The 20,630-nt window shown below is 35.5% G+C and overlaps 1 protein-coding gene across 3 annotated transcripts in view; it reads right to left on the bottom strand.

Moving 5' to 3' along the window:
- RAP1GDS1 (Rap1 GTPase-GDP dissociation stimulator 1) overlaps positions 1-20,630 on the bottom strand; it is a 159,470-nt gene that overhangs the window by 34,182 nt on the left and 104,658 nt on the right. For all 3 annotated transcript variants that reach the window (XM_075544003.1, XM_075544002.1, XM_075544004.1), the window contains 2 exons: positions 14,069-14,197; positions 10,697-10,822 (listed from right to left, as the gene is read on the bottom strand). In XM_075544003.1, coding sequence (XP_075400118.1) covers positions 10,697-10,822; positions 14,069-14,197 — 255 coding nt within the window. The remainder of the gene's footprint in view (positions 1-10,696; positions 10,823-14,068; positions 14,198-20,630) is intronic.

Here is a 20,630-nt window from a genome sequence, read left to right on the forward strand (position 1 = left end):
ATACTCAGTCTGGAACTACAGAAGTCCCAACTTAAAATGCTAGAACCACTTTCCTTAGCAGATCATGAAAACCAAGGTGAAAAATTAAGGTTCACCCAGAAGCAAATTTTTAAACACATCACTCAGTCCCTGCACAATTATCAGAAAGATAAAGGTTAAGGTGATAGAGAAACAACCAGAAAGAAAAACAAATTAAATTTGTTATTTTGAAACATGCAAGAAAGGTTACAGGTAATTTTCTGGAGAAAACTAAATAAATGACTGAAGGTCAAACCATCAAATAAGACCCAAACAAAAATTCTCCCTAATATATGAGAACTCAAGTATTTATATAATTTAAAATATATCAAGATCAAAGTTTTCAGATCTCTTTTATCACAGTTTGACTGTAATTACATAGATGCGTGGGATGATGAAAATGACATAATTAGTAGGAAAAGCAAGGCATTCTGCCAGAGCAGACAGACCAGGGCACAATTACCAAAAATCATTGTACCCACAAAGATCTACCTCAATCACTACTGTTTGCCTATGTGATGGTGTGTATATATATATAAACATGTATATATAGTGGTTGAAAAACCACACAAATGCATAAAAGTACATAAAACATACACATTACGCTTAGTCAATCACTATAGAACAACCACCACACAGATCAAGAGATTCATTGCCAACAGCCTAGGACAACCTCCTGTGCATTCACTTTTCCCATTTTAAACTCCCGTCTTCCCTCCCAAATAACTGCCCTGAATGCTAGGTAATTGTTTCCTTACTTTTCTTTATTATTTGGCCAAATATTCATTCCTAAAACCTATAGATCCATTTTACCTGGTTTTTTGAACATTATGTAAGTGGAGTAATACAATGTATAATATTCAGTGTAAGTTTTTTCCTTTGAATATTTGGTTTAAAGATTCATCCACATTATGGCTTTGTTTCTTTTCACAGATGTATATTTTCCATTATATGAACTGAGCCAATTTACTGTATTCCATATATTCTGCTGTTTTGGGATCTGGGTATTTCCATTTTGGGGTTATTATAAATAACACTGATATGAACATTTATGTAGTGGCTTGTGGTATACATGCACACATTTTCTTGGTAGTGCTAGGACTGTGATTAATGGATTATAGTTGTGTGTCAAATTATATCGAATGTAAGACTTCAGTTATGTCAACCTGAAAAAAGCACACCAGCCTGTGCGATCCAAGGATTGTAAATATTAAAATCCAAGACTGGAGGAAAAATATTAGAGCTTAAATTCTGAGCATTTCAGACCAGAGCATGTCCACTGCTACAGATAAGAGCTGGAAACACAGGGATAGTCAGGGACAGATGAGCCCCTCAGGACCAGTGGTGAGAGTGGTGATACTTGGGGGGTGGAGGGAAAGTGGGGTAGAAAGGGGAAACTGACCACAAGGATCTACATATAACTTCCTCTCTGCAGGATGGACAACAGAAAAGTGGGTGAAGGGAAAACGCAGGACAGTGTAAGACATGACAAAATAATAATTTATAAATTATCAAGGGTTCGTGAGGGAGTGGGGACAGGGAGGGAGGGGAAAAATGAGGAGCTGATACAAGTAGAAAGCAAATGTTTTGAGAATGATGATGGCAACAAATGCACAAATGTGCTTGATACAATGGATGTACATATGGATTATGGTAAGAGTTGTAAAAGTCCCCAATGAAATAATTTAAAAAAATCTGAGCATTTAGTGTGCAAAAGACTTTGGACGACAGTGAAAGTTTATAATCGAATCACCTGTGACCATTGAGCAGGGACATGAATAACCTTGCCCTCAGACAGAGTACACAGGAAAGTGAATTAATGCAAATATAGTTAGATTAAGATTTAACATTTTTCCTTTTGACTCATTATTAATTTCTTCTAGTTTTTATTATTTCTGCTTTCTTTTGGATAGAGGTCATTCTGTGTTTTATTGTTATTGCTATTGGAGGATTTTTGTATGATTTTCTTTATATGAAATCCTGGATAGGTCATATATATAGACACCAATTAGATTAATAGAGTCAAAGTATTATGGCAGGGAAGGTAGGGGTGAAATGAGGAGCTACTAATAAGTACAAAAATGAAGAAAATGTTCTAATATTGATCTGGTGATCACTGCATAATTCTTGAAATAGATTCAAACCACTTAATTGTTTGGCAGGTACATTATGCCACTAAAACTATGAACCACCTCCCACAGAAAGAAAATTGTATCAATTTACACTCTTCCCAGCAGATATGGCGCTGTCAGATAAACATTGAACTACTAACCACAGGTCAGCAGTTCAAATCCACCAGCCACTCCGAGGGAGGAAGATGAAACAATGCGTTCCAGTGAAGATGTACGGCCTTGGAAACCCTGGGCAGGGTGTGGGTTCAGGGTTTAACAGGCGCTAAAGGGTGCTGCCACAGCTTCCCAACTCCATCCCTCTCAGACTAGCAGGGGTATAAAGGCAGTTTACTTGGTTTGCTATCTTGCAATTCCTGGCGAGATTAATCCTATTTTCATTTTCCATTTGCATTTTATTTGTTATGAAGTGTGTGTTCAAATCTTTACATGTATAGTATAGTACATTTCTCACTGGGATATATGTACTGTACTATACTATACATGTACTACAGTTTTATATATCTAATCTTTTGCACATGAGCCCTCTGTCGCTTATACATGTTATCAATATCATCTCTCACCCGCTGGCTTACTTCTCGCTGTTGAGGGCATATCTTTTAGAGAACAGATGCTTTTACTTTTAAAGTAATGGAATTTGTCAGTCTTTTCTAGTTTCAGCTTCCCTTGACCTACAAAAATTCTGACAAAGCAGTGAAGACATGCTCCAAGCTTATCTTTTTAAAGTCGGCTTTCTGCTTTTTAACCCTAACATTTAGCTCAGTAATCTATCTGAAATTAATTTTAACATGTAGTAAGACATGGAGCATGAGTATTTCCAATTGTAATTCTTTATATTCCCAACATTAGTTTTTTGAGATTATTTTTTTGCCATTAGTTAGCAGTAACTTAAAAACATTAAGTCTCTATTAGTAAATAAATTAATTTGCTTCTGAGTTATCTATTCTGTTCTAGCTTGTTCACACTTGTATTAATATCATACTTTAATTACTATACTTTCATTACAAATATGTTTCCTCATTGTTATCCTGTGAAACCAGCTGTCTTCTTGTTCTCTCCCACAGTATCTTGACTATTCATGGTCTTATGGTTAGAATTACCTTTAGTCTAGAGATCCACATGGGGAGAGAGTGTCATTACAACACTGAGCTATACAATCTATGGAAAAGAGATAGCTTTCCATTGTTTGTAGATGGAACTTTTTAAAAAATGATGTTCTATAGATTTCTGCACAGAGATCTTATATATCTATTAGTTTATTTTTTATTCTAAATTTTTTTGATTTTTATACTATATTAAGCAATATATATCTAAACAATGATTTTCTAGCAATGTTTTGAGCGCAAATCTAAAAGTATAATTTGGGGGGACTTGAGGCTAACAATAAAAAAGGTGATTAATTCTAAAACTTGGGATTCTAATAAATATAATAATATAGACTATGCATAAGCTTCATTTCATTCCTGTATCTTTTTTTTCCCAGTTTGTACTTTCTTTTTTAAAAATATTTTTATTGGCACTTAATCCACATATCATGTAATTCAGTAGTTCAATCATATCAAGAATTGTGCAATCATCACCACTATCAATTTTAGAACATCCCCATACCCTGCATGGTGAAATCACCTTTAGAATGAGTTGTGCAAGCACCATCAGTTCTAGTGCTTCCTCCCGACTCCTGCCTTCATTGTTTACTCCCTACATCCCCTCACCTGCCCTATCTCCCCCCCCCCGCCCCTACATCCCCTATAAACCCTTGCATCAGTTATTATCTCTATGCATGCATTCCTTCTGTATTTCACACACTGAGAGACTATAGAAACAATGAAACACAAGCTAGAAATAAAATGGTAAGGATAAAATAATAATATAAAGATAAAAATACAAATAGTAAGTAAAAAAGACCACCCTCAATATTTAAAAAGCCAGCTATTCCTGTCTCCTGTCCCCCTATCCCAACCGCCTTTCTCTGCTATATTGTTAGCTCCTACAATACAATATTGAGGCGGGGATGGTCTTGCTTTCATTCTCAATTTTTATTTTTTATGCTCTTATTCCCAATTTTAAAGAGAATACTTTTGCTTCACTATGAGTAAGATATTTTCTGAGAATTCTATTAGATACACTTTCAGATGAAAGAAATTCCCTGCTAGGCTGCTTGTCCGAAGAGTTTTTTTTAATCATGACTGCGTGTTTAATCTTATGAAATAATTCTATGAATCTGAAATGATCATATAAATTTTCCCCTTTTGTCTTTTAGTGTCGTGAATTATACTGATTGCATTTGAACATCAAACTACTTTGTATTTCCAAGGTAATTCCAATTTGGTTATGATAATTAAGCTTTAAACATTATTGTTGGATTTAGTTTGCTAAAACATTTTGGAACAATGTGCATGGTGAAACTGGCCTTTGATTTTCCTTCCTGAACTGCTTGTGTTGGAATTTAGCATAAAAGTTATATTAGTCTCATGATAGTAACTTAAGAATTATATCTGCTTTCCCTATTTTCTGGAAGCATTTATGATTAGCATTACTCCACCTTTATGAATTAGTGAAACTGACTGGTGAAGCTACCTGGGCCAGGAGTGTCCTCTGTGGGGAGGTCTTTAATGCTAAGTACAGTGGCTTTAATAAATTATTCCACGTCTCTTATTTCTTCCAGTGCTTCGACCAATTTGAAACGGTTCAGCCACAGACAACATGAACAAGGATCGTGCATTCGTTGCTAAGTAACCAAGCCTCTGTGTGTTGGATTCTGACCTAGGGAAGAGACCAGCAGTAGTGCCTCACTCAAAGAAGGTGGCCCACCACACCACTCTCAGAGTAGGCTGCTCGCTCTTTACCTTCAAATAATCCAATGTTGTTTCTTTTTTCTTCTAATTCAAGAGTTTACCAAGTTGGTTAACTTTTCCAGAATCAATTTTGGCTATCATGTTTTTGCATTGTATGCTTTCTATTTTATTGATATCAAGCCTTTAATTTCTTGTTTTTTACTGTTTGTTTTTTTAAAATCTTTTGTTATCTTCCTCTTAACTTCCTGAGATGATGTGGTAGTTACATAATTTTGGGTCAAATTAAAGACATAAAAAGGTAGGGGTGGAGTCTAGCCTATCAATCAGGTTACAGCCTGATGGTGCCTCCATGTGGGTACGGCCTTCTCATAAGGAGGGTCCTGGGAACCTCATCCCCTCTCTCTGCCTCCACCTTCCTGGTGAGAAGCCACACTGAGATCTATGAGCCCTGTGATGCGGCTACTGCCAATGGAACCACACAACTTTGCAGCCACTGACTTGTGATCTTCCTGCATTCTGATCACTGCATGTGGCAAAGTGAGTCTGAAGAGGGGCTATGGACTAGTGTTGGACTTATGGACTTCAGCTGGACTGGGCTGGGATGCTTTCCTGATATATAAAGCTTCTTGATATAAAGCTCTCTTAATACATATGTGAGTGTCTCTGGATTTGTTGCTCTAGTCAACCCAGCCTAACACGGATGAAAACCCAGTTTACTGATTTAATGTTTTTTTCCTTTGATAATATATACATTTTAAAAAGCAGAACAAAATTCCTATAAGTATGGCTTTTATACATGAGTTGATATACATTACAAATTTTCTTATTTCCATTTATTTCTTATTTGATTTATGAAGTTGTGGAAGTGTATGTAACATCCAGATATGTATGGTTTTTTTGAGTTGTTTTTAAGGTTTTTTATTAGATAACTCACTTATCTCAGAAAACATTCTGTATGATTGAAAACTCTTTCAAATTTGTTGAAATTGCACTCACGGCAAGCAAATGATCTGTTTGTAAATATTCTACGTGTACTTCAAAAGAAAGGGGATGTACAGTTGGGGACAATGTTCTGAAACATGTCTGTTAGATCAATTTTCCTAATCATGCTATTCAAATTTTATACCAGCTTTTTGCTTTTCCTTCTGTTTAGTATGTAAGTTACTGAAAGTGGAACACTAAAATTCCACATCATGTTTGTGGATTTGTCCATTTCTCCTCATAACTTTGATTATTTTTGCTTCATGCTTTAAGATAACGTAAATTGGACTTTGCTGTTATTAGGTGCTGATGAGTTGGTGTGTTGGACTTGGTAGACTAGAGAAACAAATTCATACACTCATATTTGTTTAAGAAAGCACTTTATATAGAAGAGCAATTGAATATTGAGGAAATGTCCCAGCCCAGTCCAGATCAAGTCTGATATTAGCCCATATGTCCGATACCAATGTATAAAGTCTTCAGGCTCACGAAACACATGCAATGATGCTGGGAAGATTACAGATGGGTGGAAAGTCTTGTGGATCCAGTGACGGTAGAGGAATCTCAGTGCTGGCAGGGGTCTCCACACATGGTTCCTCCAGCTCAGGGCACTCGCATAGTTCCATGTGTCTTGTCAGGTGCAATGTCTCACAGGGAGTGAGCTGAGAGAGAGTGTCTCCTGCCTCCAAGGAGGAAGACAGGAGTTCCCAGAATCCTCAGGAGAAGGCCATGCCCACAACAGAGGCCTTATTGACTATGACACAATTGCCAGGCTAAACTCCACCCCTTCATTCTTAAATCTCTTTCAAATTGACAACAGATTATGTAACTACCACAATTGGTTCCTACACAATGCAACTATATGTTCAACAGAGAAAACACTGCCCAGTCCTGCACCTTCCTCACAACTGTTCCTATGCCTGAGCCCATTGATGCAGCCATGGTGTCAATTCATCTTGTCGAAGGTCTTCTCTTTCGTTGCCTCACTACTTTACAAAGCATGATGTCCTTCTCCAGGAACGGTCTCTCCTGATAACATGTCCAAAGTATTTGCTTCTAGGGTGCATTCTGGCTGTATTTCTTCCAAGGCAGATCTGACTGTCTTGGCAATCCAAGAACATTGGCAATCAATGTAGCACCAGAATTGAAATGCACTGATTCTTCGCCAGGCTTCCTTACTCAATGTCCAATGTACACATGATGCATATGAGGTGATTGGAAATAAATATTTTCAGGGTCAGGCTTAGGCCTCAAAATTAGAACCTTGCTTTGCAATACTTTACAGAGGTTTGTGCAGCAGATTTACCAAATATAACATGCCCTTTGATCTCGACTGCTGTTTCAATGAGTATTGATTATGGACCCACGAATGACAAAACCCTTGACAACTTCAAGGATTGTTTACCATGATGTTACCTATTGGTCCAGTTGTGAGGATTTTGGCTTTCTTTACGACTAGAATCATAAGCCATACTGAAAGCTACAATCCTTGAAGTGTTATCTGCATACTGTAGGTTGTTAATAAGCCTTCCTCCAATCTTGATGCAGCACTCGTTTCATCTAGTCCAGCTTCTGTGATGATTTGCTCAGCACACAGATTGAATAACTATGGTGAATGGATACAACCCTGACACATACTTTCTTGATTTTTAAACCACGTAATATTCACATTTTTGGTTTGCACACTCCTTGATCCATATAGAGGATCCACTGAGCCCAATGAAATGCTCTGGAACTAACCACAGATTGTTACTATCCACACAGCTGAATAACACAGTCAATGAAACACAAGTAAAATTCTTGCTGGAATTCTCTACTTTCAGCCACAATCTATTTGACATTATAGCACTGAAGTTTCTACATCATAAACTCAGTTTTGTTGCTAGCAGCATTTTTCATCTTAAACTCTGTTATCTAATTGTAACATAGAGTTACAATTAAAGAGTAAAAACTTCTTTAAGTTTTAATATAATAATTTCTCATCTATTAGCTGATAACTCCAAAGTTTGCTATTCTAGCGCCCCAGGTGCTCCATGGGAGTACTTTGCTGTGGCAGAGTTACAGCCCGGAATCCTACACAGGGTCATCGTGAGTTGGAATAGACTGGATGGCACTCGGTTTGGATTTGGTGAGTGTATTTAAGAAGTGTCTCTTTTAAAAAGCCGTTGCTCCTAAAAATTTTAGTGTGACAAATGATTTTTTTAAACTAAAGCATTTATAATTAATGCAATTAATAAAATACTACACCTTGAATTTTACTTTTTGATGTTCTACTTGTCTCTTGTTCCTTTTTCCTTCTCCTCTCTTATCTTCTTTTGGATTGATGGAATATTAAAAAATGTCTCAATTGACTCTACTATTAGTTATTACACATTATTTTTAGGAATATTTTATTATTTTTTAGTAAATCATTTTATTGGGGGCTCTTACAACTCTTCTAACAATCCACACATAATTGTATCAAGCTATTTGTACATATGTTGCCATCATCATTTCTAAAACATTTTCTTTCTACTTGAGCCATTGGGATCAGCTCCTCCTAACTCCTCCCTCCTTCCCACTCTGTCCCACTCTTGTGAGCCCTTGAAAATTTATAAATTATTTTTATTTTCTTATTTTATGCCATCTGCTGTCTCCTTTCATCCATCTTTCTGTTGTTTGTCCCCCCAGAGTGGGAGGGTATATGTTGATCATTGCATTAGGTTCCCCTTTTCTCCCCCCAGTTTCCCCTACCCTCATGGTATTGCTACTCTCATTACTGGTCCTGAAGGGTTTATCTGTTCTGGATTGTGTGTGTCGAGAGCTCTTATCTGTACCAGTGTACATGCTCTGGTCTAGCCAGATTTGTAAGGTAGAACTGGGGTCATGAGAGCGGGCAGGAGGGGAGGTTAGCATTAAAGAACTGCAGGAACGGGCGTGTTTCATTGGTGCTTTATAGGAGTATTTTAATAGTTATTCTAAAAATGGAAAACACTGAATAATCAAAGTCTAGTACTATCCCCTTTCATATAATACCAGGGTCTTAGAACTCACCTCCTTTTAACTTCTATATGACTTACTTACCATATATACTTCGAGTATACGCTGACCCAAATATCAGCCTAGGTACCTAATTTTACCACAAAAACGGCATTAAAAATTATACATGAGTATATATGGTATAAGTTTATTTTGTGGAATACTTTTAGTTATATACAAATGAAATCTCTCATTATTGTTATATGATTTTGCAGATTCAATGTTCGTGAGCCTTACCTATATATTAGGAATTTTTCCTTCCTATTTGTATTGCTCCCTGTATGTATAACTTCCCACCTTAACAATCTTTGTCCTACCAGAAACGGTACCATCTACTTTAATTGAGGGTATACTAGTAGTGGATTTTTATCAATTTTTATCTGAAAATGTATTTTTCCTTTTCCCATCCTATTCACATTGCGTACATATATATGAAAAGGTATACCTTCATTTTAGGTATACTTACATTTGGTTTAGAGTTCCAGATTGGTAGTATTTCACCTCTTTTAATTCAGCATTTAGAAGATTGTAGTCCACTATCTTTGGCTTTTACTGGTCTCACTGAGACCGTAGCTGTCAGTTTAATTGTTGCTCCTTTGAAGTTTTTTTCTACAATTTCTGAATGATGTGGTTTTGTTTCTTGTCTACATGTTTTGGATTCATTAGAACACTTAAGTTTTTTTATCTTTCATAATTTCTGATAAATTACCCGTATAATTTCCTGAAATATTATCTCTATGCCTTTCTTCTGTCTCTTCTCTGGAACTCACTAAAATGTATATCATTTATCTTTCTTTTATGTACAATGGGTTTTATTTTTGTTCTTTTTCTCTTTATATGGTTTCCTAAATGTGCTCATGAAATATCTTCCAACTCACTGGTCCTCTAATTCCTGTAATTAAATCTATCAATTCGATTCTTGATTCTAATTGTAAATTTTAGTTCAGTAATTTCTGAATTAAAAAAAAATCACGACATCAATTGATATGGTTTCTATTGTTCCTCCTAACAGAATTAAGTTTGCTTTTAACTCGTCTATTATCTGGAGACTTGCTTCTGCTGACCGTTTGCTGTGGCACTTTTGCTTAAAATGCCTGCTCTTTGGCTAGCTATTAGAAACTAAATTTTAAAAGATTATTTACTGCAATCACCTAAGGCCTGAAATGATGGAATTTTTCTCTAAAAATAATTTTTGTTTGCTTTTACTGTATGTATGTAGAGATAGTGATCAGTAGGAGGTCATCCTAATCCATGTGCACAGTTTGAGATATATGGGCTACTTATACGACTCAGGCTGTAGTCAAAGGGACAGCTGGGTTACTCTGGTCACTCTTACTCCCTCCTTAAGGTTTTTAGCCCAAAGAGGGCTGCGGTTCTCCAGTGTCCTCAGTCTTGGCACAGGCCGGGGCTCTAATTTTAATCATCACAGCTGTGCAAGGGTACAAAAGGGCAATCCAGGATCTTAGCTGCCTTTTTTTCCCCCATGTATGTATGCCAAAAGAATTTGAAAGCTACAGAACCATCTTAACTGTTAACGTTTGAAAGCCAACAGAACTTTAAAAGTAGTTTTGGCCAGTGAAGATAGTTATTTAATAGACAATGTAGCTAGAGTGAAGGGATGCTCAATATAAAACCGATCAGATCATTAATACACAAAGAAGTGCTTTGAGTTAAGTAGCGAGCAATTAGGTAATATTAAAAGAGCAGCTGAAAAGTCAATGTGGTAAAATATTGTAAGTTCATTTATTTTCTTACCATTTTCAGCCAATGGAGCAAGAACTTCAAAAATCATCTCTCTCTTCTCGTGTTCTATTTGTTTCCTGAAGAGTTTTACCAGTTCTTCAGCAATGTGTGTGCTGGCAAACTGCTCTTTACTGGACTCTGCAAAAGAAACGAAGTTTAGAGTGAGCAAACGATATTAGACTCAGAAACTACTTACTATTACTTCCAATATTTGGTCATTTTATACCATTTCTAATAAATAGAAACAGTTTAAATAAAAAGCAATTAAATGTGTCACTGAATGCTGCTCTTGACAGGGAAAGACTATAGTTGTAGAGAAAATATTCTAAACCCATCATTTAGATGTATTAAAACAGCTCATTAATAAAACATATAGGTGACTACAGCAACAATGAAAGTAGTATTAATATTATAAATTCATACTTGGAAAGCTTTTCATCAAAGGGCAAAAATTACTTATAGCATACTGTATTTTACATGGGCCACGAATTATGTCTATTTTCAGTCTCATTAACGGGGCATGTGTCTGCACTCTTCCTGGCATCCCTACTATGAAAGTTCAAGTCTCTGCATGCGTCTGAGGTCTCCTTCCTTTTTTCTTCTCCAAAATCTCTAACCTTCCCTCCTGAGCATCGAAGTTTCACCGTCAGCGTAAGACACTTACGCCTTCAGAGAGCATGATTCACCAATTGCTAGCAGAGTCTGCCCTACTAAGTGTCCCGTTTGCTTCAAATAGGGGTGATTTAAAATCTGTACATTCTGGGTTGGTCCTCTGGTTCAGACAATTCTTCAAATGAATTTAAAATGCAAAATGCCCAAAGTGAAATATAGACAGGTATCGTTACTTATTCAGTTAGGTGCTTCTCGCACATACTCGAGTATAAACTGTGTTCTCCAGCACATTTTTAATGTGTTTTTTGTGGTAAAATTGGGTGCCTTGGTGGCTATTCGGGTTGGCTTATACTCGAGTACATATGGTACTCCTCTTTCAAATTAGCACTTAAATCTTTCCATATTTATTATTTTATACATTAAACTGAAACAAAACCAGACTGCTATGTACCAGGCTCTCTTTGCCAGCACAAAGAAACAGCATGCCAGGCTTACTCCAAAATTAAACAACAAAATAAGCTATTAAACCTGCAGGTGGACAGAGAAAAAGGACAGCAAGAATGATTTGGGCATTATATCTGGATTAATCGGCAGAGATTCTTAATAGGACATTAATAAGTGTCTCATTTTATTTCTATTAGTTTTATTTTTATCTTCTAGTTTCAAGTTATTTAGTCCTAATATTTGAGTGTCTAGTCCTTTCTTCATTTCTTCTCCTGACTCACCACAGAAAGCTCTTTGGCTAAGTCAGTGGGTTAACTATCATTGTTAGAGTCCCATTTACTTCAGAGGGCCCTGAAAAGATAAATGAGGCTCAGTATCTATCCGGGCCCTTCTTTGATAGGGAGACTTCCATGACCAACATCTCTTAATGTTATCCTTCTTTGGTTGTAATGGTATTTATTCCCATTTCGCCAGTAGATGGTTTTAATCATGCATCCATTCTTCTTGATTCTCACCAGAAATACAGATGATCACAGACTATAGGGTGGAGTGAATCAGCAACTAACTTCCTTGCCATGCAATTAAGCAGTTCAGTTCACAAAGTGGGAGGATTTACAAAACTTTAGGTACACAAACAAAAACGCCATGAAATGGCCAATGAAGAAATCAACATAAGTCCTCATACAGCACATTTTATGCAAGTACTACGATCCTTTCTTTGCCCAGTGCTTAGTTCTTAAAATAAACCACTGCCAGCGAGTCAATTCCAGCTCATAGCAACCCAGTAGAAAAAAACAGAACTGGAATTTCTCCACAGGGTGTGTAAGGCAGTAACCCTTTATAGAAGCAGACCACCACCTCTTTCTCACTCGACTGGCTGTTAACAGTCCAACACTCAACTGACTGTGTCTCTCAGGCTTCTTTTCGTAAGATTAGGTTCATCAGTCCTGCCTTTTTTGTATTCTCCCTAAAACCTAAAGAAAAAAGCGGAGCCCTTCTTAGGGTAAAGATGACTTTGTAGCTTCTTGTCTAGAGCAGCACTGTCCCAAAGGAATATCCACAGCTATCAGTGGAATTCCACAGAGATCATTTGACAATTTTCCAGATGCACTAAAAAATGAAAATAACACATGAAATTAATGATGTATTAAAAATCATTTTAATGGGGGTTTGTACAACTCTTATCACAATCCATACAGACATTCCTTGTGTCAAACACATTTGTACATTTGTTGCCCTCATCATTCTCAAAGCATGTTTTCTACTCAAGCCCTTGGTATCAGTTCTCATTTTTCCCCCTCCATGATCAAATTATTTCAATAGGTAATCAACATAAAATAGTGCTATTTAACACACCAAGTCTATGAAAACCAGTGTGTATTTCTATTTTATAATGACCATTTACTTCAATTGGAACTTTCCATATTTCAGTCTATTTACTGTATATGACAGTGACATTCTTAGGGGTTAAACAGAAGTGTAAAAAAAAAATCAAATGAAATAAACAGAAGTACATGTAAAGGACTTGTTTTGAATGAATCTGGTAACGTTGAAGGCACATTAAGATAAAAAAGACAGATTTGCATCATGTTTATGTTCTGTTACAAAGTTATAAACTACCAGTGTGATTATAATAGGATTTCTGTCTTATTTCTACTAGGTCTACTATATATAAACACTCACATTCAATTTTAATAGAAAATAATAACCTTGGTAAAGAATAACAAAATGCTCGTTCATTCTTGATTTCATTCAAATGATGGGAAGGAAAACATGTGTTAAAGAGTAGTATGGAAAAGGAGAAAAGCTAGAGCGAAGACATACCCAAATATATGAATATGAGTGACTTAAAAAAATTAACTGATAAATAATCCTCATTCAATTAAAAATATTGAAATCAAGACTATACTATAAAGTACACAGCCACATGGGTTTTTCAGTGATAAAAGCCTGGTACTTCCATTCTTTTAAAGTAGGGATAACTAATAGAACAAATTTAACTTCTCTTGCCCCAGGCTAAGCCATTTATTACGAGTATACGGAGTCCAGGTGGCATAGTGGTTAAGTGTTCAGCTACTGGTCAAATGGCCAGTGGTGGGACTCTACCAGGTGCTTCATGAAAGTTCTAACAGTCTGTTTCCATAGAGTACAGCTTAAAACCCCCATGGATAGTTTTACACCGTCCTTCAAGGTCACTGTCAGTTGGAATTGACTTGATGTCAATGAACTTTTTATGTATCAATTTCCAAATTCCTAACATCCAAAGGACAATTTATAAAAAGTGCATTAATATGTTAATAACACTTCTGGTTCATGACGATGACTTACCAAGTTCTGCTAAATTGCCAAATGCAACAAGACACATTTCTGTAAGAGCTGCATTCTGGCAGTGGATGCCCAGTAATTTCACTAAAGTTGGAATAACACCCATATTGATCAGCTGAGCTTGAAGGGAATCTGTTAAAAAAAAAAAGGAAAGAAAAATTTTCACACCAAATGAAAATTAGTAAAAAGAAAAATACTTCTTATTTTCCCTTTTGCAAATGAAGTCCATTGATTTGATTTTCTTGAAAAATTTTAAGACATTTGTTCAAAAAGTTGAATCTTGAGTATTTCCAATGCCCCAAAGATATTTAAAAACAAAAATAATCAACACAATATTGTCAAATGATTAAAAAGACCCACAAAGTCATATACCTTTTAATATCAGGCTTTAAAATACATAAATATTATTATTAAGCAAAGTAAGAAAGCAGAGAAAAAAGCAAGTTTAATGAAGAATAAGGAAAAAAAAGTCTTAGAATCTTAAAAGTTTCTTCATGATAAAGAATTAAAAGTACAAAGCAAATACACAAGCACTAGTGGTTTGGAGTACTTTCAAGCAGAGTTCTTTGATGGCTGTTAGGGAAGAATATGGTCTTAATGAGATAAAGTGAGTTACTTAAAATGTTTTAAAATTCACAGTTCTTTTCATTTATAATGCAGAGTTTCTAGTGGAAAATTTATCTTGATAGGCAAAGGCAATTAGGTAAATACAGCACTGTCATTATTTTCTAAGCAATTAGATGTAAAAATGTATAAAATATGACTTGAATTCCTACAGTGGTTCTTCATAGACAATGATATGAGATACTTGCAGCAAAGTTGAAGAGAAATAAATAAAAATGGAAACCAAAAGGGCTGCCTTGAAGTAAGGTAAAGACATAGGCACATGTCTATGAAAATACCCTGATTGTCAAAAACTGGCTCACCTCAAGATACAGGAATGCTATTTCAACGTTTTTTATCTTGAAAATTACAGTACTGTGCATATGACCCAGTCCCATCAATAGTGCATTCACAGATTTCATGCATACCTGCACATAGGGAAGTAATGTTCGAGGGGTTTACCGGTATACATAATTGTACAATATACACAGTATTGTGTAAAAATATGGTACATGCCACTTTAAAGCTAGAAAGTTTCTACACTTATTTTAAATTGCCTTTTGGGAATCTCATGATTAAACCATGTTTCTTATAAAACGTATTTTCCTTATAGCATGTGCCTCTTTAAGAGAGTGTAGTGTATCTTATTCGTTACCAGGCTTTATGGCTCACTTGTAAATGAAGAAGCAAGTACGAGAACGTAACAAAAAGGCAGAGCTGAGTTGCCTCACACGTTAGAAGTTACTTGCACTGGCCTGATTGTCTTTATAGTTAATTTTCCAAATGGTTAAAGTAGGAAGCGGGTTAGGTAGAATCCTTAGTGCAATGATTATGCACTTGTCTGCTAATGAACGGTCAGCAGTTACTCACCAACCTCTCAACGAAGAAAGAGGCGACATTCTGTTTCTGTAAAGATTACAGCACTGGATACCTTGTGAGAAATGCTGCTCTCTCCTACAGGGTCACTTATCACTCAGAATTGACTTCTTGCCACTGGGTGTATTTTCTAGGGGTTTTGAAGCGCTAGCCAACTGAAGTTTTTGAGTCCTGAAAACTGATGAGGATTTATGAATAATTACTTGGTGGTGGGTCTATCTATTATTAGAAAAAGGATTTAGTACCAAATCCAGAATAAAAGAAAGGTCTGAATAAAAGGGAAAATTGCATTCACAGCTTCAAGAGTCTAAAACTACTTCAAATTTTGCAGTGGAATTAGTCTATTCTAAAATTTAAAAAAAGCGAATGTCTTCAATTATTTTTTTGCTTTTGATAATATTGTTTCTTATATATGCAACTTAGTAAATAATGAATGATTTACAGTATTTTTAAAAATCCTATACATAAAATATTTGTGTTATAGTCTAGGCAATAGGCTAATACCTATACATTAAATTGGCACAATCCGTGTCATCATGCTTGGATCAGTAAGGGGCCGGAGAAAAAGGAGTATCTTCTTCAAAGAGATGGATTAACACAGTGGCTGCAACAGTGGGCTCCAACATAACGAATCTGAGGATGGTGCAGGACCGGGCAGTATTCCGTTCCATTGTACATAGGTCTGAACCAATTTGATGGCACTTAGCAACAATAACACACAAAAGAACTTTCCAAGTTAGAAATTATATTGGTTACTTACCAGGTGCTAGAGTTCTTTTTTTAAAAAATTCACAGCTGCAGATAGTTGTTTTTTAGTAGTATTCCTTTAACTCAATATATTTATTTATTTATTTTGACTACCTCTTCAAATATTGCAGAGCCGTTGAGTCATTCAATTTCAGGTACGTAAGCGTGAGCACTAGCGCATGCATTGAGTGTGAATCAAACTCCACTATACGTCTGCATATATGTAAGCATCACACACCCCCTCAGTACTGCTGGTACAAACTCTAAAATTCCAACAGCCCAGGGACATCAAGGGAATAGCAAATTTTGTGAAGGAGAAAACCCAGCAGAAGAACATCACTTTGAAGATAATGTTCTTCATATTCTCCTAACTTGACTTCTCGACCACAAATGTCCCACATTTCAAATATTACCAATGTTGGTTCTGGGGACAAGCGGGACAAAATGTTAAGAAATATTGCAGAACAGAATTTAATACAGTCTTTGGCATACAACTTGAAACAGCAAAATTTGATCATCGTGGAATATCAGGAGAAAAAGTTGCATAGCCAAATGGCATATGGTGTGAACTGTCATCATTCATGAATATTTTGTTGCTTTGTGAAAATGTTTGAAAGTTACCCGGGAGCCAAATCAATTACATACTCACATACAACACAAATACCACACACAAATAAATAGAAAAAATATGTAGTCAGCCAATTGGGCAGACTATTTTGGATCAGTTAGATGTTTTCTTTTATATCTACTTTTGTGATACTAGCAAAAACAAAAATTATACTCAGCTTGACAGCTGCTTGTCCATGCCGACTGAAGGCAAGTGACTCTTGAATAACAAAGGCCCAGAGGAGAAAAAAACAGCTTAACTCAAACAAGATGATGCACGTGTGTACTTTTTTGGATAAACAGAACAGTGGTTCTCAAAATGAGGTCTATGGACTCCTGGGACCCTTCCAGAGGATCAAAATAAAAACAAATTTCATTAAAATTTCAGATCTTCTCTGCCTTCTTTTTACTGTATAGCCATTTGCCATGAGAACAATGAAGCTATGGTAAATAAAACAGCCCGTCATAGTGTGAAGTAGGGCAGTGGCATCAGTTGTACTATTGGTCAGATTTTCTTCACCATCATATATTTATTCAGAGTCAGTTTTTTTTTGAAAATTTAGTTATTTGTATTTTTAAAAGCATGTTGACATAATAGGTTCATTATTTTAAAATGCAACAAGAACCAGTGTATTTTAAATAATTTTTCCATGTTACTTTCAAATAGAGTATATTGATAGATAGAATTCATATATAAATATGCATTCTTTGATGCCTTCAATAAATTTTATGAATATAAAACTCCCCTGAGACCAAAAGTTTGAGAATTGCTATCCTAAAAGGATAAATCAATTTTTATTGGAAATGGACAAGATTAGTTCAATGAATTTTGTGATAGATGTGATAAGAAGAAAGAGAAAATATCTACTCATATATTTTAAGGGAAATCTGAAATATCATACTCCCTAGGAAAATATTCCAGGATTGGGTCCATTTCCTTTTTTAATTAAAACTATGTATGTTATTATTAGTAACTTATTTTAGATTAAAGAGAGGTTCTTTTTGAGATAAATTGGTGTTAATTCCCCTTATCCCAGGAAGCAATTATTTAATTTTGATAGCTTTTCCCTATTGTCCAACGAAAACTGTGAATGGGCTTCAAAGGATAAATGCTGACTTTCATAAATGATAGTATAAAGAATATTATTTTCAAATGAATGGCTAACTGGAAAAAATTTTCAGAATCAGTAATAGTTCAAAACATTGAAATAAATTTCACACACTGAGTGTAACAAGACTGAGACTGTTTTACATCCCTCTACAAATACCAGCAACTCCAAAGGAATGTTTTTAAGAGCTTAACAAACACAACAATCTACAGAGATGCAACCCAGGCCCATTGCCAGCAAACAATTACCATGTGTGAACGAGTCTTAGACAGCACAATGTCATACACGGCTGAAGACTTAAAAAAAATTGCTCCTGATACACATCACAGACAAATAACTGACCAAAATACAGAATTGCAAAATTACATATCAAGATGGACAGGCCCTACATGATCTATAGGAGAAGAGGAAAAAGGCTCTGAGGGGGTGCAATACAGATGCATGTACAAAGAGGTTATAAGGCAATCAACACATGCGCTGGTGTGAACACTTACCCACCTACATTTGAATCTCAATGGTTCCAAGTTCTTCAGGTCACACTCATGGAAACTCCAAAGAATGGAGATCTGGAGAGAAGATCTAAAGTTGAAGAACCTTTTCCCCCTGAGTTTTAAGTTTAATGTTTAAAACATTGGTATAGACTATAGGTCCAGAAAAGTATACAGATAATTCCAGTAATTCAACTGTGGCTATGTGAATCAATTTACTAAAAGTATTGTATTCCTTTCGGTTATAGAATATGTACTTCATTTCAGGAAAAAGGCTCTTACGATGTTATAAGGTTATTAAGATTATTGGTATATAGGACTTAATGATGAAATTATGTCAAAGACATACAATTCAACATACAGTGTCTTAACATTAGTGTATATATGCGTCATGTAAACTATTTATAATATACAGAGTACAATATTCCCATTATAAATATAGACTTGTATAAAACTTATTACAATCAAAGGCATTGTACAGTTTAAATTTTTTTTAATTTAAAATTGGCAAATATAAGTTCTAATACAAACTGGCTAAAATCCACTTTTAAAGAAGATTTTAAAGAAAATTTCTCTTGACAATGGCATATTTATATTCCAAAACACTTATGAGAATTAGAAATTACGAGTGAAGCAGAACTTTCCAATTTAAACACATTTTAGCTCGACTGTCGCACTGAAAAGAAAGCTGATTTAAATATAGCTACCAAAGGGAGGGTGGTGGTTACAACTTTATGCACAGACCAGTGCGAGCACAGTAGACTTCCTTCCCCTGCCTTCTTAGTTCATCTCTTTCAGCAATTGCTCAGAAAAACCAAGAACCTAGTATTGAGCATTGAAAGCGGGACATATTTATATGTTGTTTAAATTAATTATTGTTAAGGTCTTCGTTAAGCAAAACATGCAGTGTATGTCTTGGACCCAGATTATTCCATTAATTTAAACCCAAGGTCACATAGCAATTTCCAAGAGAGACAATATTTTAATCATTCTTGATATAAAGTTATCTTGATATAAAGCTCCTCCTTACACAAAATGAAAGATTTAAAACAGTGTGCTTGTACCTTTCTTGTTTTCTAAAAGTCAGTAACGGCAATAACCCCAGGAAGAGAGAACAGCACCTTGAAACACTCTACAGAGCACAATTCCCCTTCTTTTAAAAATTCTAGACAAATGACAAAATCATGTCAATGAGTGAAATATAAAACAACAGCACCAACAACAAACATTTCCCCAAAGCAGGATCATGAGCAGTAAGAAAAACATTTTAAAATTCTTACGTGGCCTCCTCCTTTATTGTTCTTAGTCAAAGGACACCTACTATGATCGTATCTTAATGTGCTAGACAATATTTCCCTTTAACTGGAGGTTAAATTATGGACTAGGGGCCAACTCTTGTTCTAACGATTATCACTGCAAAGGTAACTTTCTGATTGTTTCTTTGACTGAAGAAAACTATGCTTTTATCTCGGAGAGAAACAGATCTTTTCAGAGAGAGAAGTACAGCCGCTGCTGTGTAAACAGCTTCCACTGGAAGAAAGGACAAGCCTCTGTGTTTGCAGCATGGCCGGGACCCAGGCCAGCAGCTACAGCGCATGTATGTTTCCATGTGAAGTTTTAGATAATAAAAATTAAGCCAACTACCAGGTTCACAGTTTTAGAAACATAAAAATGCTGTTTACAAAAGGATTTTTTGGCCTTTAAAAAAGCAAACATTATGAGCTAACCTGTAGCATTGTTATGATTTGGTTTTTATTTACACTTTAAAATTACACAAGTCATTGGCAACGCATGAAGCATATTAATATATACTTCAGTCATTTTTCAGTATTTAAATAAATTTTTCTATAGAGGAATTACAAATGTTAACTGAACTTTACTTACATTTAGAACACAGGTTTATTAGTTTTTATGAAAGTTAACTTACACCTGAGTTTTGTGCAGTAGCAATAATATTTGGCTGTGGCTTATTACTCAACTCAGGTATTAGATTTAATTCTTACAAGACCAAAGAGCTGAATGCATTCTTCGATGCTGTTTCTAAGTGTGTGCATTATCTCATGTGCTGGCAGAAGTAACCGTCACAGGTCAGCTAAAGTAGTACTATCAGTATGAACACCAGCGCCACATGTGTTA

The sequence above is a fragment of the Tenrec ecaudatus genome, chromosome 3, assembly GCF_050624435.1.
Source record: "Tenrec ecaudatus isolate mTenEca1 chromosome 3, mTenEca1.hap1, whole genome shotgun sequence".
Classification (NCBI taxonomy): Eukaryota; Metazoa; Chordata; class Mammalia; order Afrosoricida; family Tenrecidae; genus Tenrec; species Tenrec ecaudatus.